This window comes from Zonotrichia albicollis, chromosome 3 (assembly GCF_047830755.1).
Source record: "Zonotrichia albicollis isolate bZonAlb1 chromosome 3, bZonAlb1.hap1, whole genome shotgun sequence".
NCBI classification, from domain to species: domain Eukaryota; kingdom Metazoa; phylum Chordata; class Aves; order Passeriformes; family Passerellidae; genus Zonotrichia; species Zonotrichia albicollis.
Window position 1 is genome coordinate 58,573,612 of NC_133821.1, and position 22,577 is coordinate 58,596,188.

General features: G+C 40.5%; 1 protein-coding gene across 8 annotated transcripts in view; it reads right to left on the reverse strand.

Moving 5' to 3' along the window:
- Positions 1-3,749: 3,749 nt before the first annotated feature.
- LOC102070476 (SAM and SH3 domain-containing protein 1) overlaps positions 3,750-22,577 on the reverse strand; it is a 525,772-nt gene continuing 506,944 nt past the window's right edge. For all 8 annotated transcript variants that reach the window (XM_014268593.3, XM_014268596.3, XM_014268592.3 and 5 more), the window contains 10 exons: positions 20,438-20,509; positions 17,985-18,128; positions 15,818-15,953; positions 14,768-14,937; positions 13,459-13,668; positions 12,607-12,757; positions 9,975-10,088; positions 8,027-9,165; positions 7,360-7,491; positions 3,750-6,545 (listed from right to left, as the gene is read on the reverse strand). In XM_014268593.3, coding sequence (XP_014124068.1) covers positions 6,285-6,545; positions 7,360-7,491; positions 8,027-9,165; positions 9,975-10,088; positions 12,607-12,757; positions 13,459-13,668; positions 14,768-14,937; positions 15,818-15,953; positions 17,985-18,128; positions 20,438-20,509 — 2,529 coding nt within the window. In that variant the 3' untranslated portion in view covers positions 3,750-6,284. The remainder of the gene's footprint in view (positions 6,546-7,359; positions 7,492-8,026; positions 9,166-9,974; positions 10,089-12,606; positions 12,758-13,458; positions 13,669-14,767; positions 14,938-15,817; positions 15,954-17,984; positions 18,129-20,437; positions 20,510-22,577) is intronic.

A 22,577-nucleotide genomic window follows, 5' to 3' on the forward strand; every position in this document is an offset into this window, starting at 1 on the left:
CCAAGTCCAGAATCTCCAAGGCTATGCAGGATTCATCTTAGAGATGGCAAACTTAACCAAATTCATTAACAGCAAGGTTTGGAGAATGAAACTGTAATCCAAACTTACCTTTCTCTCCTACTCAAACCTGTCCAGTCTTGGAAGCAGCTAATCACATCAGGCATCTTTCTGTTTGACCATAGGCACCTATATTTTCCATGGACTTCAACGGCAGCAGGCCAAGAAACAGTATTTCTTTCAAGTAAGACCTATGGCTTTGTTCTCATCTGCTTCTCTTTGGAAGAATACTAATTCAATAAATGTCCTGAAAAGTTTTTAAAGAGGCCTTGGGGTCGTTTTGGTGTAGAATATTACTAAGTCCATTTACATGTGCAAAAATTCTTCTGCTTGGAGAGAGGCCCAAGCCCACTGGAAATGACAGAATCTCGGTAATATCCGAGCTTTGGGACTTCAACAGTGCCAGTATGCCTGAAAGCCAACTCCTGCAGGCACAAGCTCAGCACAGACTACTTGTGTTACAGAACTGAAGGAAACAAATAATCATGTCCATTTATGCTATGAAAGACTGCAGTGCCTGAAAAACAGCAAGGCTAAGAACTAGTAAGAATCACAGAATCACAGAATATGCTGAGTTGGATGGGACCCACAACGATCATCGAGTCAGACTCCCATCCCTGCACAGCGCCATCCCCAAGAGTCACACCATTTGTTTTGTACTGCTTCTGGAAAGTTAAAGGATCATCCTTTAGTGGACTCCTGAGGTAGCTCTGGTGGTACATGTGACATTACATTCATAGCTTTTAAGTCTCTGGGGGCTTACACATGAACCCTCTGCTCAAGCATAAAGTTTCTTTTTCTAAGTATTAGCAGCAAGAATTTTTAGCACGTTTCTCCCACATCTCATTTTCTGGTGCAAACACATGTGGAAAGAGAACTTTTAGAATCAGGATCGGTATGTATGTGTTGGGGGGTGGTGGTGTTTGGTTTTGGCAGCAGCTACTGTGGTTAGCACACATTTGGATCAAACACAGCAGCAAAACGCTGAAAGCAATAGATGGGGGCTTTGTGTTTCAGCTTCTCCCAACGCAATCCTGGACCACAGCAATCTTGGCAGGGAAGCAATACTCCCTCCAGCTGCAGAAATGGCAAGCGTCATGGTTTTTCATGTTGTGCAGCGTTTGTTTTGTTTTTATTTCTGTTTTGTTACTTGAGAGACCCTTGGAAACAGCGGGTCCCGGCGGCGCGGCGCCCTCCGCCGCCCGAGCGCCCTCAGGGCCGCGCGATGCCCTCACTCCTCCTCTTGGCCGCGCAGGGCCCTCGCCCCTTCAGGGCCGCGCAGGGCCCTCATCCCCTCATGGCCGCCGGCCGCTCGCCACGTCCCGCAGCTCCGCGGGGAGTGCTGCCCGGGGGGGACGAGGATTCAGCTGTCTGGATCCAGCCCAAAAGATTGTTTTGTTTTCCGCTTTGTGTCTTTCCTGAGTTCAGCTTCCGGTTAACGGCAACTCGCGCACAGTTCCCCTCGTTCCTTGGGGCTCAATTCACAAAGGATTAACTTCAAGCCGTTGCCATGAGGAGCTGGCCGCACGCTGTTAGGCAGCTAGGCATATCCATTAATTACACAACAAATTTAACAAATGGAAAATAGTCAGCAAGGAGTTACTCAAGTGAGCTGGAAGGAAATGCCAAGAGTTATGTCCCAAGGCTCCTCTGCCCCCAACCCTGGGCACTGGCATCGTATTCCAGACTGGAGACATTACCTGGTTGCTCAGGAGTTCCAGCACCTCACCAGCCAAACAAAGCAGAGCTGCATTTGCAAACCAGGTTTGAAATAATTTCTTGCAGGCAAGAGCTGTAACTACAGTTCCACAGCATTGTATTCATGGGCCCTTCCTCTGGGTTCACCAGTTATTAATTATTCCACTGCAAAGTGGTAAAGCTCTCAAGGGGAGACCTGGGAGGCTTCTCATACATATCTCACTGAGCCCAGCAGCTGGACATTCACAGGATATAACAGACAAAGTTTGGACTGTGCTAATTCACATCATATAATTTAACAGCTGCTTCTAGTCCTGAATTACCTGGGCTTTTAATATTTTAAATTTTTAAAACCTTTTCCTCCTCCTGTAAATGTGTTGAGAGTGGTTAACAAGGAGAGGAACTAGAGGCTTGGTATGCTACAGGTTGAGGGCCAAAGAAATAAGAAAAAAAATTACATCACTGGACATCACTGCATAAGCATTAAATAGAGGATCTGTTAGCAAAAATAAAAACAACAACAAAAGAAAAAAAAACAAAAAAGAAAAACCAAAACAAAAAAAAGAGAGAGACCATGGAAATTTATTTACTTTTTATCTATGAACAGTATGACATATAATTATAGACAAGTTTTGATACACAGGAAAACCCTTTTGTCAACCATTTTTTTTGCTAAATGAAACAGCACAATAATCTTTACACATTCATATTTTGTTTATGTTTTTTTTTTCTTTACAATACACAGCTTTCTTGGGTTGAAGCAAACTGCAGGACGTATTGAGTACTGGTATATTACAGCTACTTACATCATTTAAGAACAGCAAATGGAGAAAAATAAGTTATTTAAATATTGATTTCATATACAGAAAGTGCAACTTTGTTAGTTGTTACATAACTTGCTTAACAGTTTTGATTCCCCAAAGGGTGTCAATTAATGCTAAAAGTATCTTGGACTGAAAGTATTATTTATTCTAAAAATAATACAGTACAACTGCACAGCTGTGACTTGGTGAATCGACCACTATTGCTGCTCTTAGACATGATGGCCTGTTTGCATAATGCAATGTTTAATGCTTCTGATCATGCTCCCAGTCTGCATCCACAGCCAGGCTCATAGAAGAGCACAGGGAATTGCCACCTGGGTAGCAACAGCAGGTTATTGATCAAAGCATATGATTATGATGGCATTTGGTAATATTTTGGGCTTGCTGCTTCTATTGTTAAATAGCTGTTTGGGTTACTAAGATACAATGGATAGATACTTAATATGGTGAGCCTGAGTAGAGCAGATTAAGATTCCAGCAGCAGGTTTCTTCTGTGATTTCCAAGAGTTAATGAGTGAACTTTTGCTTAGAGCATTGAAGGTTGCAAGAAGATGCAAGAGGTTATGGCTCTCACAATGCACCACCTCAGCTGCTTGGGGAATGCCATAGGTCACTGAAACCACAGCAGGGAAGCTCAAACACTGAGAAGCTTAAGGCTTTTTTTTTATTAGAATATAAACTAAAATTGTAATTCAAGTAAGACTACAAAGCACAGTCTATAAAAGAAAACAAAACAAATATTAAAACTCATAAATCTCAAACTACTCACTCCAGTCCTGATGGGTGTGATTTGGTTTCCTTGGGTCACATAATCATTAAAAAAGAATGGATTTACAAAGAGAGTTTGGCAAAGAGTTTCAGCTTATTCCCATAATTCTCCTTCTGTTATTAAGAGAGGGGGGAGTGATTAATATGGGAGAGCTTTATTATATGACTTGTCTTCCCTGCAACACAAGGAAATTTGTTTCCTTTTTTTATTGCTATAGTCAGCATGGACTTTTCCCTCGCTGTAATATAACTGCTGTCCACTAACTTCTACTCTGTTCTGGTCCCTGCTAGCAATCCCAGGAAGTCTCAATACTCTTTCCATCTCCTGCTTACTGATAGTCACCATGTAAGACTCAGAGAAGAACAAGAGAAAAAAAATTATTAAAAAATCAATTAAAAAAAATCTTTTAGAATCATAAAATATACTGAGCTACAAAAGGGAACCCATCAAGTCCAACTTCTGGTCCTGCACAGCACCATCCCCAAGAGTCACACCATGTACCAGAGAGCATTGTCCAAACATCTTTTGAACTCAGACAGGCTTGGAGCAGTGACCACTTCCCTGGGGAGCCTGTTCCAGTGCCCAACCGTCCTCTGGATGAAGTACCTTTTCCTGATAGCCAACCTAAACCTCCCCTGACACAGCTTCAGGCCATTCCCTTGGGTCCTGTCCCTGGTCACCAGAGTGAAGAGATCAGTACCTGCCCCTCTGCTTCCTCTCATGAGGATGTGCAACGAGGTATCCCCTCAGTTTCCTCCAGGCTGAACAGACTCAGCTGCTTCTCACAAAGCTTCCCCTCCAGACCCTTCACCATCCTTGTGGCTCTCCTTTGGATGCTCCCCAATAGCGTAATGTAATTTTTATACTCTTGTGCCCAAAACTGCACATGGGACTTGAGGCAAGGCTGCACAGATTTTCACCAGCTGTCAAAACATGTGTCTGCTCTGTCTCTCCTGATTCTGTCATATGAGAACATGCTGCTTATCAGACACCAAGAAGAATATTAGAGCTTTGCTTGAGAACAACTTCAGGTTGCATCAGTGAATTAGTTGCCTTCATATGATGGCATGAGTAGACACTGGTGAAGTATGAAATGTGGGGAGTAAACCTAACAGCTATCAATTCTACCAGAAGGCAAATTAGTTATCATATGTAGTAAAATGCATCCACTTAAAACATGACTGTGAAGGGTCAGATATAGTAAAGAATCATGGAGTAACCACAATCTTTCATTCATCAATCTGACAGCATTTTATCATAAGTCATTAGCTCAGTATGAGCTGGGATATCCCAGTATGAGACTGGGATAATTGGAGCACCAAACAGTGAAGTGCCTTGTCTGGTTTTATACAGTAAATTGATGTCAGAACAGATACTGGAGACAACCACACATCCCTGTGTGCAGGTTTCTATTCTATCTCCCTTTAACTGCCAGACTAAGCTTACTCTGTCTTCCACAGAGCATTTGCCCTACAAGAAGCTGAAGGACACACCACATTTAGACCCCAAAGAAAAATCTGGTTATGTGCTATTCATGATCATTTGTATTTGGTATATAAAACATGTACCCAATATAGAAAAATAAAATCTGTCATTGGTCACATATGCGACTGGAACATTTCACATGGAGGCAGAAAAATATCATTGCGTCATGAGAAACGGTTCATCACATTTGCCAGAACAATGCTCTTTTCCAGCGAGAGGTAATATTAATGCAGTGGTGTGTTCTAAAAATCACAGTGTTATTCATAAGACTATCTGGGAATTTTCTTGTCCATGCCATGGAATTACTGGGTCTAATGATTTCTATGGGACACAATTTGCTTTTTCAATGCAAGTGAATTTTCATTTGCAGAAACCCACTGTTTGGAATCAATATGGTCAGGATACCAAGTCAAAGCTGCTGCATAATGATTGACAATATAACACAGTACACAGAATATGATTAAAATGAAAAGCAGTTACATATATACAAGGCAGTATATCTTGGAACAGTTTAGTAACAACAGTAAATGCAAACTGTAGTGAACAAGGAGTTAACCTGACAACTGAAACCTAGCATATCCCTGCATTTATAAAAGCACCTCTACAGTACAGGAGATGTTATGATGAGGCATTTTATAGAAGCTACTTCAGCTGGAAATCACCTTAAATGCAACTTAAGTGTGACAGGTTGAAACAAGGCTTGGAAAATGTGAAAACAGGTAAAGTGAACACTAGGTAACTGCTTAAAAGCTTATTTTAAGGCAAATAAAAAGCTGATTGCTAGAAAGCAGTTATAAAAATTATCTCAGCTCTGTACAAATAAAAAGAAGCTTTCTGACTCTCCGTGGGTTAGTTGCATTGAAGTGACAGAGATGGACCACACTGAAAACTAATTTCAGTCCATCAACTTCAGCCTAGCTAAAGGCTTCGTAGCAACTGGGACCTACACCAAGCAACAGCAAAGATGATTGGGGAGGGCTTTGTGTTTAGCTCTAGACTGCTGTAATAAACAGAAGACATTTGCCAAACAGCTTCTACTGGAATTTGCACCTTGATTTGTACCTGGTCTTTAGAACTGATTTCAGGTACCTGGAACCTAGATGTACAAAAGACCTGTTACTAGTATCACTATCACAAACTTGAGGAAAATGTGCAAGGGTCCCTTAATTCTGTGAACCTGTCTGATTCTTAGGCCAACCCTGTGCAGTTTATGAAATAGGAATACTTTAGATGGGAGTGAGGGGGGAGGGAAGTACCACATCTATGTTACCTGGTGGTTGCCTCTCTTCTCCTTCAGTGGCCAAATACTTTCATATCTTTTGAAGAAGATATCTGCCTGTCCTGGGGAGCCAATTCCTTGATCCCTTTAGCTATGTGAAGTGATTAGAGTGGTACTGGTGCAGGAAGAAGCAGTGGATTCTCGACCAGGCAATGTCACCCTATGGAGCATGTTAAATTGCCTCTGGATCAAGAGGTTTGAAGAGTCTTGCTGCTGCCAGGAGCTTGCTTATGTGCCTTTCCTCTGTGATGCCAGCTTTTTGAAGGCAAGTTTGTGACAGAGAAGGCACTTTGCTCAGTGTGTTGAATCCTGCTTCTGTGAGCAGGCTGGAATACATAGGCAGACCAATGGAAATCAGCCAGTCAGACACAGAGGTGATGAGTCCTGGGGATACCGGTTTACGGCAAATTTCTGTGAGTCCTCCACTTGGAATCTGGGGAGTGAAAAAAAAGAACAAAGAACCCTTAATGTTAAACACATCTGCTTGTTTTACAAGTCTTTTTTTTTTGTTTGTTTGTTTTCTCTTCCAAACTGGTAGAATTTCATAGCAGATGTTCTAACTTTTCTCATGTCACATTTGTCAGTATGAGAGTGGTGTGGGCTGAAAGGCTCAGATCCCTTGGCCAGGAACACTGACAACAATTTTGGCAATATAAGACGCAGTGGGCAGTATCCAGCTGCTTGGCTGACCTTCATGTACCATTCTGAATCAGTCTGAGATCAGTAAAGAATACCCAGTAATAAGACTTTTCAGAGTGATGCATTTAATTTCTCAGTAAGGCAAGAGAATACCAATTTTGTCTATTACCTCCTCAGACAGACAAGTTCTCTCAGAAGAAGTCATTAAAGTTTTTTGATGGTTTCTCCCTTCTGCTCTTGCTAAGGAGAAGTGAACACTAGAGCAGGTTAAAAAATGAAAAAGGAGTGTAAAGCCTTTCAAATTTTAATACAGAAGCATTTACTACATGCCATCCTTAGTGAGCAAGTCTTTGTTACCACTGCTTGCAGTCTGCTTAGACTTTTAAGATCATTATTTGGTCAAGAGAATGCTATCCACTTTCAACTACTGACTATCCTCCTTTGGGACTGGGGGAGGTACCTCCTGCCCCAGCAGTACTTCTACCTATCTTGTACCTGCTGGATGAATATAAGGAGTACTTACTTCTCAAGTATCTCCCTTTGCTACCAGCCAGTCCTTTTAACAGTCTGCTCAGAAAGGAGAAAATCTGCTTTATGGAAATACTCACTGCCATGCGATGCTGCTTCCTCAGCTGCTTTACTCGGATTTGGTCCATGTTTGTAGCCACATCCTTTTCAGGCTGCTCTAAATCTTCAGAGTACCTCTGTACCAAAGCCTCAGGAATGCCACAGCGACCGTGCTGAATGTTCCCAGCCAGACACAAAGGAGAGAGGACAGATTAAAGAAGCGTAGCTATACAGACCAACCAATGCAACAGAAAGAGAAGTGTAGGATGGGAGCAAGAAGGAGCTTTCCTCAAGGTTCCAGGAAAACTAAAAAAGCAATCCCTAAAATATTCCTTCCTTCCCCCCCCCAACAAAAAGATATACTAAATGATGCTATCAATTCAGAGTTTCTTGGAAACATAAAATCTAATCATTACTTCCTTTTTCAGCTCTATTCCCCCACATTAGCAGAGAAAGACACATTCCCATGTCCAGTGCCACCAAGGCACCAGTGGTCTGAAAAGATGATTTCTGAGTCCTACAACACAAGAACTACTTTAGTCATAAAGTCTGATAGCAAAGACAAACAAGAGCTGTAGAATGTCTAATGTCCCCATGATTGTTGGTTTATCTTGGCCAGTTACCCACAAAAAATGACAGATACAATGAATGACAGACTATCCCTTGGAATGCTAGCAGAGTAAAACCACTGCAGTGATCACCACTTACCTTGTCTGAGTATGGTTCTTCAGTAAGATCGATGTCTTCAGACTGCAGCTTGTTTTCTATCACCATTTCCAGATCCATTCCTCTGCTGCATGAGACTTTCCTTGCTGATGCCGGACCAAGCTTTACCACATGCTGCTGAACACTAGCAGTCTCTGGGAGCTCCGACAGCCAGGGTGGCAGCGGGCTAGGAGGGCTACTGGGCTCCTGTTCAGAAGAGGTCCTGTGGACAGGTACTCCATGACAATCAATGGGAGTGGATGAGCTTGTCTTTTTTACTGGCAAACATGGTGCTTCTAAATTTGAGTGGTTTCCACTTGTGGTCGTGGGAGGATGATATAATCCATTAGAAAGGCGTTCTCGGCATTTTTTGGCAGGGACAGGTGGTGGCTGAGAGGGATTTTTTGGTTGCATTCTTGCCTCGTTTGTGCTTTTTTGCTCAGCTTCTAGACCTCCCTTAAGGACTGGAGCATAATCAGCCCGTGCAAGGTCATGAAAACCTTTACTCTGTATTTCCAGAGGTGTCCTTGTTGCATGATGCATCACTAAGGCAGGCTGAGCGTCACAGTTTTTCAGGGGGAATGGAGCAGGCTTTCCACCTGCAGTCTCCATTACAGAGCAGTTCAATTCCTTAGCTCTTCCCTTCTGAGAATTAGCAGCCCCTTTGCCTTGCTTAGCCATGACATCATCTATCTTACAGCTGCCTCCATGAGACTGAGGCAGCAAGGCAGAGCCAGTTGCCTTTTTAGCTGTATCCAGTGAATCCTGAGGAAAAGAACCTATTTTCTTGTTAGCGTCCTGTAAGTTGGTATTGGGTTCTCCCTGGAGATCATCCAGTGAGTGGGATCTTGGCCATGTATCTACACCCTGGGGGCCATCCAGAGTTTCATAGCTTCGACACACAGCTACTGGTAAACTTCTGCGGTTCTTCTTCAGAGCCATGATGGCTGGAGGCTTGACAGAGCTCTTCAGAGCACGATGTGCACAACCCAGCCGGCTCTCTTTTTCCCCTGGCTGCAGAGTTTCTATTGACTTGCTCAGTGGAAGAGTGGGATAATTTGATAGCTGGTTTCTGCTGAAATCCCTAAAGCTATGCTCAATTGCTGATTTAGAGGGTGGAAGACAGGTCCTTCGAGTTTTACCTAGGAACAAATAAATCCACCATTAAAAATAAAATCTGAAGCATAATAAGAGATCCCTGTCAAATGCTTCTGAAACAAAATTATTTATTCCCTTTTTTTTAATTCTAAGTGTAGAAGAACTCAATGCTATTCCAAGCATAGATTTGATTTGACCTTCAGCTTTATTAGTAACTGTTATCTGTAAAGTAAAATACATCCAAAATATTTAATATCCTTCCTACTCTCCAAATGGCAGAGATTTGAGGTTTAGCTCACATAAACCTTGTTCAGTGTAGAAGTACTGTGTCCTACAGTTAGAACTGATACCCTATGCTCATTGTACGAAGTGGTTTGACAGGCCCCCCCGAAATACCTCAAAAGATGTACATTTTTTTCTTTGTCTCTAATCTTAGTATATAAATAATGATGTTCATCTTTTAATAAAGTTTACTAGTTTACATAGGATTTTTTAAAAACACCCTGTTTATGATCTTTTTAATTATTTGCCAATATAGTTATTTCTTCTTTTAAATGAGCAGCAAACTATTCACAATGGCAAAACAGAGAGCAAGAAAGTGCATGAAGACTGGTTTTGCATCGGCCCCTTTGGAAGGCTATTTGCAGTGAAGGCAGAGTTTTACAGAAAACAGTAAAAACCAATGAAAACCAATGTCTCAAGCCAAGAGGGAAAGAGGTAGTAGTCAGAGCAAAGCACAAAGTCAAGTAGGAAGTAGCTTGTGTTAGCTAGGGACAGGAGCAAAAGTATACGAAGATATCTTCTAAAAAGAAAAGACTGCAGGAACTGTAAGGCTCATTGCTGTCACCATTACCATTCTCCAGGTTTTCACTGCTTTCATAGCAGCCAGAATCCCGAGGAGAGCATCCGCTTAGGCCTTGGCCTTCAATGAGAAGTTTCTCCTGAGATCCTGACTGGTCGCTGTTACCTAGAGGATGTGAGAACACAGTGAAAAACAGGCAAACAGAAAATGCAGCTGAACTTCTCAACCTTCCATTTCAAACCCCATTATCTTGTGCGTTCAGAGAAGAGCAACACAGCTGGTGAAGGGTCTGCAGCACAAGCCTTATGCGGAGTGGTTGAGGGAGATGAGGGTGTTGAGCGTGGAGAAGAAGAGGCTCAGGGGAGATCTAAATGTCCTCTAGAATTGCACTGTTGTAGGTAGGTGGGGGTCAGCCTCTTCTGCCATGCAACAAACAATAGAACTAAAGGAAACGGCATCATGTTGTGCCAGGGGACGCTTAGTTTGTGAATTAAGAAAAATTTTTTCACTGAAAAGGTGGTCAGGTACTGGAACAGGTTGCCCAGGGCAGTGACTCAGTCACCATCTCTGGAGGTATTTCAAAGACATGTAGATGTGGCCCTTAGGGACAGGTTTAGTGGTGGACTCAAATGGACTTGGTGTATCTAAAGGTCTTTACCAACCTAAAGGATTCTATGATCTTTCCTATTGTATTATTTGTATCAGAAAAGAGTAGGAAAAGCTATCACAAATGTTGGAAACATTCACCCTGTTTGGTAAATTATCAATAAAAGCCTCAGCAAGGGTGTGAAGGAGCAGCATGGTACACAGTGAAAGCAGAATGGAATTCCTGTGCTCCTCAGGTGCCTTGGGGCCAAGTTCTGCAACTTACCACCACAGAAATTTATTTAAAATGCTTATGTCAAAGTCCTTTCTAAGACTTAAAAAAATCCTCCAACACCTAAAGCAGAACAAAAGAGCTGAAAAGAATCAAGTCAAGTGGAAAAAAATAAAAATCCTAACTCTTAATTACCTTCCCAGAAGACCTGGAGGAAGGATTGGGACTGAGTCTGGCAGACAGATAGAGAGATATTGTCCCCTAAGAAAGGATGAAGGGACATGAAGGAGACTAATGATGCCAATCCTTCCTTCCTTGGTCTATGTAAAAAGCCAACACTCAAGTGTAGTCCATCCAGCTTGCATACACTGGATTCCAGGAATTTACCCAGAATTTTTGTCAGGAATCATTTTTCATAAAGAAGCTAAATCTGGAGCTGAAGATACAGAAAACCAGTGTCATCATACAAGTACATAGTTTATGCTGTGGTAATTTTCCCTCTGCAATGAAATGTCAGAAATGGCTACTCCAATTCCTACTCTCAGCACATGACAGGTAATTATGGGGTAGAACTATGTGCTGTTGCCCCTCCCAGATTCCATCTGTCTGGTCTCCATTTCTCTTTCTCCTCATCATCCTGATTTGAAGCTGGAATTTGTACTTTCCAACCACCAAATCTTCAAGTTTGCAAACCAAAATTGAAGGGTCCTGAAGAAAATTATTACTGCAGGGAAGTTTAGCATTCGAAATAGGTCTGCAAATAATGAAGAGAAGCTCATCTGAGGTGACAAAAAGCTACTCTGATATAAGTGAAAAGAAACTAATTCTGTAACTGCAACTTTATTAGTAGCTAGAGGAAGGCAAGGAAAGAGTAGATTGCCTCTTTGGGAAATGAACAAGAAAACTACACAGGCCACACAGCACTGTCTAAAGATATTCACCACACATATTGCTGTAATTGAATTAAGCATTTCCCAATTAATAACAGCTGTTTAAATAGCTGCTATGGAAGTTTAAGCTAAAACATAGGAATTTGCACAGAAGCAGCTGCGAATGCCCTCACACAATCCATTCCACTGATTTTGCTTGGTGGATATCAACCTTCTGCTGACACTTGGGGATGAAGGGCAAATTCAGAACTGTCTTGGGTTGCTGCAGCTAGGCTCTGCTTACTCCTGTGCAGCAAAGACACCCTTGCATTTGACTGCCATGGCTTATTCCACTTTTCCTTGTCTTTGCAACCACTTGCCCAAGACCACGTGGTTCAGGGAGCAAAACTGCACTGTTGTACATAGATAGGTGGGTCACTGTTTTTCACTCCGCACTTGACTGATATATTTGCTCCCTTTGAAAATTGCTGTGTTGTCATATACACAACTGAAGCTACCTTTACAATCCTGCAGTTAACAGTCCAAGAACCAAAAGCATGTGATAAAATTAATTCACAATATACTTCCTCCACAGCCCTCTGGGCTTTGACTTTTTTAACTCTTGATAATCTTAATCTCTTCCCTCTAATCTGGAAATGTCTTCTTTCCTATTCTCTATGTCTCAACCTCCTACTTTAAGTAGGTAATCTCATGATTTATTCTTGAGCATCAGTATTCTAAAGTGTTATGTGTTTTACACTTGATATTAATTAAATAAGTTGGGTGGTAAGGCTTACATGAACAGAGTAATTCCAGCGGAACAACAGAAGTCTTACGTCATCCCTCAAAAATCTAACGTTACACAGGATTACCCTGGAAATAACTATATTAGGAAAAAAAAAGATCAAAATCCTGAAACAAGTTTTCTGGTTTAAGGGGTTCACAAGGTTCTTGGCAGAGCTCTAGTAAAACAGAAAATCTCAAACATCCCACGTACTATCATATTCCTGAAGAAGTTCCACTGCTGTGAGGAGAACAGCTCTGTGCTCAGGATCTCGGATGTTCAGTTCATCCAAATCTTCTTCTTCTAAAAGCTTAAAGGTATCCAGATCTTCATAACCATTGAACAGAAAAGTGGGCATGTGCTCCTGCACAAAGGGAAAAAAATGAGTGGTAAGACAACATATTTATTCAACTTATTTTGTCAGTAAAGATACTAAAGGAGATTTTTGCAACCAGCAAGAAAAGCAGTAAGTTAAGTAAGTGCAAACCAATGCACAACAGCAAAATTATAGCATTGTAGTTTGCATAAGCACTGCTCTGAGTTCAGGGAGGTAGCTGTGCCAGAACTAGAACACTGCACATACTGTTGTGTTTGGAATGCAGTGCATTAGATGGCCTGGGTACCATGCTACCTGAAGGCACAACGTGTCATGGCTCTGTATGAGGGGACAAGTATGAAGGGAGAATGACAGCCACATCAATTTATCCCAAGCACTTCTGAATAGAAACATGGAAAAAATGTCCTCTGAAAAGACAGGAAAACTGTTGTTATTTTACACTTTTTGCTTGCCTCTGGAGTGTGCTAGCCTGTGGTCATACTGTGCAACAATTTCCAGTGTCTGACTGTACACAACTCACAGCCTGCAGCACTTCATCAAGCCTGACAGGCAGTTCTGCACTTCAGCTATTTTCATTCTGCAGCTAAGACCTGATTCTGCTAAGCAGCGTGACAATCCTTAGGATTATGAATCTGGTGTGTAGCTTCCAGAACTAACAACTTCAAAGGCGTGGTCCCCTTCCTGCCAGAAAAAGTGAAAGGGTAAGCAGAGACAGAGAGAATTTGGACCTTCAAATTGATGCGATCCAAGAGATCCTCAACTGACTTGGGCTGGGGTGGTCTGCTTTTTCGCCGTCTCCTGGTGGGCCGCTTCGGCTTCTCTTCCTCTTCATTTAGCACATCCACATAGATAAATTTGAAGGTGCCAACTTTGTTGTTCAACAGACCCATCCAAGTGCCCATGGGGGGCTTGCTGATTATATCAATGATGTCACCTTTCTGCAGACCAAAGAAGCAAGAAAGCCATTTAGCTTTCTGACAGGTATTTCAGCAAACGCACCCACTTGGATTTCTATGTACATGGGATGGACAACACACTTCAGTTTAAAAAGGTTAACCACAGCAATTGCAAAGATGTCTGATTAAACTTGTTTTACAAATGGAAGAAAAAGAAATTAGGTGATATGCCTCAGAGCAAGTCAACAAAAGATCCTGGAATGGACCCCAATGGTCCAGATTCACAAACCCACTGACATCTCTGTAGAGCATCAGTGCTGTTTGGTACAAAAGTCTCTATGCTTGCAACTACCTGAAATTGTGCAAAGAAGAACACAGTGTATATGAGCAGAATTTCAAATCAGATCTCCTGAGGAAAGGAAGCCAATGCAGAGGGAACTGATAAAGTTACTTTTCCTAATGTGCTCCTGACCATAACAAAGAAATGGACATGCAACTGCTTTTGCATGCCTCAAGAGATTACCTTACATACATCTGGTTTAACAGGGATTAGCTGCCCTTGGAATTTTAAGTAATGAATGTAAGGAGTAAGATAGTTTGAGTTGACTACAGCATAACTAAAAATAATCAGAGCTGATATCCAGAAAAATTAAAGGGTGGTGACCACTCAGTTAGCAAAGTATTTAAATATTAACTCAAAACAAGTTATATTGACTGGAATGCCTTTAAGAGACACTGTGTGCAGGTGCATGCACATTTCTTCCGAGAGTTCTGAAAATTTTTCCATTGAGGATTATTTCATTGTAGCAGACAGAGTACTTTTCCAATCTTTTAAGCAAAATCCTTTCAAAATGGAAATGAGTTCATGGCACATCTTTAATTTTCCAGAAACTAAAGACACAAGTTTCTTTCCATGGATGCAGAGAAACACTAGTAGTTACTTACAGTCTATAACATTTTGCTATAGTTCTGTGATTGCTATTTAAGGAAATCTTAAATGTCGAAGACAGGTTAAAGGCCTTCAAAAACAGATACGAATTCATTAAAAGATTAAGAATTCTATAGATTTTGTAAAAAGGTCTTAATTTAGAATTTTAGCAAAATAAATTTTTGATTCCTTAAAAACAGATGTAGCTGGTACCTTGAGCTTCAGAGAATCTGTATCATAAGGACTCGGAGTAAAATCAGTGTGAACCCTGGCTCTTCCACAGAAAGGTCCTCTGTAAGGAGGCTCTTCATCATCACCATCTTCTGATTTCACACTCTCCCTGTTGCTGGTTGAGGAATCTGTCGTACTAACTGTCTGACCACCTGTGTGAGGGACATTGTATCAGTTCACAAAAAAGTTTCTTTGTGAAGAAGCTTGACAAACAGACGAGACAGAAAATGGGTCTTCTTTCCACAAAACATGGTAATCAAAGTTAAAAGCCCTCAAATGCTGCTTTTTCTTATACACACGTGGATGGGAGAGTTAGCAAATCTACTCTGCACTCCTGCTTTCCTGAATTCACCCCCTCAATATTTAACAGAGAAGCTGTTCAACAAGCATCTCATCTATGGCACATCACAAGAGATTGATGACATATTTCTGGGAAGTTTTGCTCACAAAACGTTTGTGAGGAAAATATGCTCTGAAGCCTGCAAGAGGGTTCCAGAATCCCTCTCAAGTCCAGAAATTTGGTGAATAGTGTAGCAAGTTCACATCACGTGTGTTCCATTTAGGCTGTTTCCTGTAGAGACAGTCTAAACCAGAGAGGTTTTAAATACCACCCTTCCTTTAACTAGTTGATGAGAGAAACTCAAGGTTTCTCTCAACGGAGAGTGGAAGGCCCTTCTGGAGCCCTCAGGAGAAATCCGGTGGAAGATGAGCCTGTTTACTACTTAAACAGTAGTAAACAGGTTAATTATTACATTAATTTAATATTAGAATATTTATATTGTAATAGCAGGACCCAGCAGATAGAAAGCAGGATTTCATTTTTTCAGGGTTCTGTATAAACATAAAGCAAAGAAGCCCTGCCTTTGCACCAAAGAGCTTACAGTTCTTTGCAAACCCCTAATGACTAACCCTTCAGCCTTTCCACGTTTTAACCACTGTTTCTGCTTTGACCTTCTCTGATTCTCCTTACAGTGGAGATCTCTGCTCCCTGAAGCCACAGAAATGGAGCAACACAATTACAACTGAACTTACTCATTGAGCTCTGACCGCTTAAGGAACTCCTCAGGCTCTCCACCGAGCCGCCAGCTTTCAGCTTGGGTTTGTCCAGGGAGTCAGTGTCTGGTGGTGGCGACTGCGGGGAACCCGGCACGATCCCAGGGCTGGACTCCTGAAAGGGGTTGGACCATTAAAGTTTGATAAATGAACACAGGCACTGACGGGAGCTGCTTGTCCGCCGCCAAGGAAAAAGATTCTGTTTCCCTGCTCTTTATCAGACAGGCTGAAAACTTCTGTCTAACATTGTAAGTAGAAAAAAAACCTTACACAAAACTGTCAATTCAAGGGTTTTCATGACACAGTATATTTTGGACAGCAGTACTTGCAAAACAGCTAGTGCCAAATTCAGGTCTCTGAATCAGAATTTTGTACAAAGATTAACTCAAAAAAATCAGACAATTCAAGTAAGACATGAAGCAATGTTTTTGGGGGTTTTTTCAGCTTTTTTTTATATCATTGCTCATTTATCTATAAGAACAACAAAAAATTTGCTAGAAAATGCAGCCTGTGCATGATACAAATACTCATAAACATAAATGCATAAATATAAAAAAATTTTGCTACATGTAAATTCTGGTTGCTACAGTGTACAATAGTTGAGACAATTTCTCTTTTCATACAGTCAAACATTACTGAAAATCAAAAGGGTCTTTCCTAAACTGAAATTCTGTCAGCCTAAGTACAGTTAAAGCAAAGCAGCAGATATTTGTGGCCAGCATAGCTTTTGCTTGTTTAATGCATGCAAAAAGAGACACTGGAACATACTTTGAATCATGATGCCTGAAAGTTATAAGTATTCTAAACCAGCTGTGCCATAAAGTTTGAAAACAAAAAAACTGTAGCTTGCATACAAGAGTGTTTTGTGGAAATGTATGGCCATAAAGCTTTTAGATTAACACTATTATTTGCATGGTGCAGAATCATTAGGAAAATCTGATCCCAGCATTATGACTTCAGAGGTTAAGTCAATCTTAGAGTGACAGAGAGCAGAAGTATTGCTAAATCACTGTAAAGCAATTTCTCAAAGGATCCCTTTTCTTTGGCAGACTTTGCAGAGGCACACTGGAAAGTCAGTCAGACACCAAACCATCTTCTTACAAATATTAAATCATGTTATACCTTAAAATATTTTAAGTTTAAATTAAATAACCGTAAGTGTAGCACTGCCCCGGTTATGAATAAGCATGGCTAATAAACAGTTCTGCAGGAAATGGATTCTGTAGTCACAAAGCACTGGCCATATTGCTGCCTCTCTTGGTGCCCCTGGATTCTTCAGTTTGGGGTTGTTACTACGAATGGTATGAAGTGCTCCTTTTACAGGCACTAAGGCTTTGCATTAAGAGCAAAACTTCCATTCCCGATTTCCCACGACTGCGAGCATCCCCCGCGAGCAGTCCGAGCCCACTGGGGGGCGGTGTTAACCAGGAAGAGCTTTGCTTTCCCAGCGCCTCTCCAACCTATTCCTTACACAAGCCAAGTGGCGAGCCCGGTTTTAAACAAATGCCGAAGATTTTTGACACTCCACTAAAGGAAAAGGAAAAAAGACAGCAATTGTTTCTAGGCCACTGAAATTCAAAGTCTAATTTACAACTAATATACTACAGGTTCGCCTTTAAGAATAGACTATAAAAATCTGTAATGAAAGAATAATAGGAAAATCTTCTGACAGATGCCCCTTTCTGACTAGACTGGGCCTTTGTTTTAATGGGCTGCTGCACAGGGCATGGTATGATGGAGAAGAGACCTGTAATAGCAGAGAAAGGCAGTGTATATGTGAAGTTATGCTGGGAATTTAAACTAGGGAGTAAATTGCAGATTAAATATATTACTATGACCCTGTGTCACGGGCTGGTTCCCTAATAAATTGTTATAGAAAAGAAATGGAAATAGAGACTGAGGTGTGTAATGCCATCAATGACAGACTTCTGATGAGCTACTTAAATGAAAATCTGAAAATGCATTTTCCATGGTACTGGCATCTATAGGAAGCCATTTCACAGTGAGAGATTTTATAAGAACATAGGAATAAGTCACACCATATAATCTTGTTAGAAATTTCTTCAGAGATGCCTTGATGTGTGGGAATCAATATTGATTATCACTTCCACATTATTAAGTGGATTCCACTGCAGACCTTACATACCTGCTCAGACAAGGAGCTGCTGTATTTTTTTGACATCCTTTTCTTCATGGTTTCTTTTACAGACTTCACCTTTTTGCCCAGAGATATACGGGAGGCAGAGGGTGATTTGATCACTTCTTTATAAACAAAATCTCCTTCTTTGCCCTGCAAAATAAAACAGGGCCTAAGCCTTTAAAATAGAAGAGCCATTTTCTCCCTCAGCCATCAGTTAGTGCAGAGATGTCCAGGCAGACAGGACAGCAGCACACTGTCCTGTTGCCTGTTTCAAATTCACTGTTGAGACCTTCTGCAAACCACTGTAGCAGTCCACTGTTGCTTACTCTTAAGGCCTGATTTGTGACAGTATTGTGTGTGGATGTGCTGAGGACTGTTAGGATGCCTTTATCCTTTGAATTTCAGTAAGTATTTGATCTGATAGAAAACCCTACGTTTCAGGCTAAGCCTTTCTAACACAACAGTAGTTGTGGCTCATATTGTTCAATACTACAAAGAGTGTATTTAGTTTAGCAGGAATAAAGGTACCTCTGAGATATAGCCAAATATATATCTCTGTGTCTATGTATATATGAGGATATCTACATTTAGCTACCTAAATTTACTTTTTATTTTCAGACAGGCATTCTGCTAACCTCTGTGGTTTTACTGTTCACCCTAAAAAAAACCAACAAAAACCAAACACCACAAAAAAAAAAAAGTACTAAATCTATCAACCATGGTAGGTTAAACTTGCACTGCTTTTTTAAGGCACACAACAGAGTACTGACAAACTAAATTAGCTGGTGCCTATATAGTGGACAAAGACTAGCTGCTTTGAATTCACTTAACCTTTTCTAAACCAGCTCAAGGTACTGAGCACTTACTTTGATCACAAGTGCACAGTTAACATGGATCAGCTGCCATTTTACTAAACTTGTATGATTCAGCCCTTGTTCAGATTGTCCAGGTAGGACATTAAACATGTTCTACTCTGTTTCAGCAACCACTGAGCAATGCAGCTCTATCAGATGTTTTCCAGCACCTTCCACTGGCAAGGGTACACCAAAAATCACAGCACAAAAAACGACCAAAGTCAATTGGGCCAGAGAGATTGACTATTGAGTTTGGTTTCTGATCTAGTTAAATTCCGCTACAAGAATTTAGCAAACCCTAAAATAAATGTACTATATTGTACATTAAAGATTTATCTTTTTTTCTACATTCATGTATGTTTTCTACTTCATCAATGTTCTTACAAGAAGTTTCTCTGAAATTAAACTTAAAAGTTGTTCATAATTACAACTTCCTTGGTGATTTTCATCTTTTACCATAAATTAGTGACAGCTTTTTGCTTAATATTTTGAAAAAAAGTTCTACCTAATGGATTTATATGTTTCCAAGAAAAAAAAAAAACCTGCTTTGATCTGCATGTATTGATCTAGTACACTGCATCTCTCCCACTACTGATGCTCCCAGGGATAAATCTAGACTTCACACTTTCTTACATTAAAATCAATCTGATCAAAACAAGTATCTATGTTTAAAGATAAACACTATTAGTTCAGAAGTTAATTTGTTTGCTGAGTTGAAAATTGATGACTAAAATAACCACCCACAGATTCAGCAAATTTAGGGGTAATTTATGATGTTAAAAAAAATAAGGCAACAAAAAACATGCCCAAAAACTTCAGCTGACATAAAAAATAATATAATTCTGGCAATACAAAATGGTTGAAAATTTAGACTTGATTTAAGTGGATAGGAAAGTTATCAAATCCAATTCTGAAACAGAAAAGAAAAGAATATATGGGCAAAAGGAGAAAATATGTTTGCAATTTCATTTGATATAATGTTCTGGCTCATTTCTGTTCTGTTATTTTTGGCCACAGGCCAACCAATAGTAACAGTGGGATCAACATGACTAACATAAAATGGAATTAATTCTCAGGGGAGATGTGGTATTTTTTTAAATACAAAAATGCTCTGAGATCAATTGCACAGCACCCAGTGCAATGGGATCCCAGTCTACTCCAGAGCTCTGAGATACAATGAGAAAACTAATAATGAACTTCTTACATAACGACTTCCATGCAAATAATTTGCAGATCTTCAGTGAAGTTAGCCTCATCATTCCAAATAGTAAATATTTTTACCAAGGAATTATAGCAAGCACATGTTTTGCCTTGGGTGATGCTCTGAGGAAGTCAGATATAAGAATAGCCACAGATGTGCCCTCAGATTTGTGCTTTGATCACTTGTTCCTACCTTTGAACATACTGTATATAAATACTTATACACATGTGGATATGGGCGGGTATGTTATTCTCAAAGCTAAGGAAGTTTGAGGTTAACAAAGATGCTCTGTTTTCTTGGATTACCAAACTATTATTACAGACCGAAATTACACTTCAGTCTATTATAACTCTACTGTGCATTTCATTTTATGCTATTTCAAGCCTGCACCTTCTCAAACTCACCATTTGGTCAGAACTGTTTCCAATATGAAGGGAACGATTTGTCAAGTCAAAGCCTCCAAAGCTACAGGTTCTCTGCAAGAAACCAAGGATAGATAGTTTTATCACCATAATTAGCTAACTTAGAACATCTGCAGTTTGGAGAACACCAATTGAAATACAAATGTCTGCAAAAATGGAAAGAAACAAACAAACAAAGGGATGAGAGATTATAAATCAGGAAATCTGTTGCAAGGCAGTATGAGTCTCTCTTTTCCAGAGACAACTCCTTGGCCTAAGGTCTGCTGCTGTTGAGTCATCTACTGCCTACTCCTCTTTTTAAAAAGAAAAAAGACTTTTTGGTCTGAGGAAACTGTTGATCTTATGCATCAAGTTTTCCAAGGGGCTGGCAACTCCATCTCTTCACTCCCATCTGCCTTCATAAGTAAGTCCACAGCAACGCTGAAACAGAGAACCACCAATCTTCTAAATCTTTTAAAGCACTGAATAACCTACCTTCTGAATAGCGGTATAGGCTGCATTTCCACTGAAATACAGGGAATCACTGGAAGCCTAGTAGGGTAAGCCCTTGGTAAGAGGAGGGAAAACCCAACTCAGCTATCCATAAGCATTGTGTCCCCAGAGACTCAGCTGATTCCAGATTAGTCACTTTCAGATTTTTTTTTAAGAGGTAACAAAACCTGACCAATGAACAACCAGCTGCACAGTACTCAAGTAACTGGCCTTGGCACAAGTCTCATGGGGCAATGCAGGGAAATGAAGGTATGGCCATTACAATAAACTTGCACAACTTCAGCTCTGGGCTCTGAGTGTGGCTTTGAAGACAGGCAGATGCCTGCTGTAAGAATTATTTTCAGAGTCAGAGCTGAGATAAACAGGAGGCAGAAAATCAACGCTTGTGAACTAAAAGTTCTTAGGGTCTGAACTACCCAACAGAGTAACTTCAAAGACCCTTTAAGAATCAATTAGGTATTGATTAGGTATTGGATCAGACCTACAAAGGATTGAGTCAGTGAAAACCCACCACCTGAGAAGTACCAGCTCACTTAATCTATTAGGAAGAAGCAAGCTGTATAAACTGTGACACTTAATAAACAATTATAAGAATTCATTCTTTTAAAGTAAACACTCTTTCTGTTCACCACTTAGAAGCTTTTAAAAGGTCTTAATAGCTTTTAAAAGGTTTTATTTATAGCTTCTTGCTGCTACACCCAGCAAACTTGGATGACAGTTTTTATACCTACTACAACTCTAGTGGAACTCCAAGCCAGCTTTGTCTAGGCTCCACACACATTAAAGAGAATGCTGTGATGTAGACTTTTTCTAAGTGTTTTTTTTTTTTTTTCCAGAAGGCAATGCAACTATGGCATGGGTTTTAAAAATTGTTTTTAGAAAACATTAGAGACCAACCACAAGTAGTGAGATCAGTTTCTAAAGCACAGCATGTTTAGCTAGGAGTAATTTGGTCCTTCTGTGAAGAACCATTATAACTAATCCTACAGCGTATGGTAATCCCATCAATGAAGAGAGGGCGTCTGGAACTGCTCTGAGCAACTTGTCTGTCAAACCAGCCAGAGCTCCTCCTAAAGAAGTCTTCTTGGAGAGCAAGACAACTGTTGGCTAAAAGCTTCTGAGTAAATGCACCTTATTAAGGATAATTGATGTTTCACTATGGACCTGCCCATACATGTAAAATTTAACTTCCATCTTCAGATTCCAGTAGGGACCCTGGCAATCCTGCAGCAAACAAAAGGTCTGTGGATGAGGAGAGGGATATTCAATGGAATGGCCATGCAATCAAAAGTATTATTCTTCTGGGAGAAAAGAAAAACTGATGCCATTTGAAAATTTCATGCATGTCCAGGCCACTGAAACAAATATAAATGACAAAAATGAATGGCAAGGCAAGACAGAGTGACCAGTTCCACTGAATACAGAGGCATTGCAGTTTCCCTGAGGTTGCAGCAAACAAACACTAAGCGTTTCTAGGAAGGAGCAGCATTAGTTGAAGCTTGTCAGCTATTTGCATTTTTAGGAAATGCACTGAAAAAGTTAGTAAGGGCAGCAGGTCTCCAACATTTACCTCATTCACACAAGGCTGGAGAAGCAGCTGACTGAGAAGTTCCTCAACAACAAAAAAGCA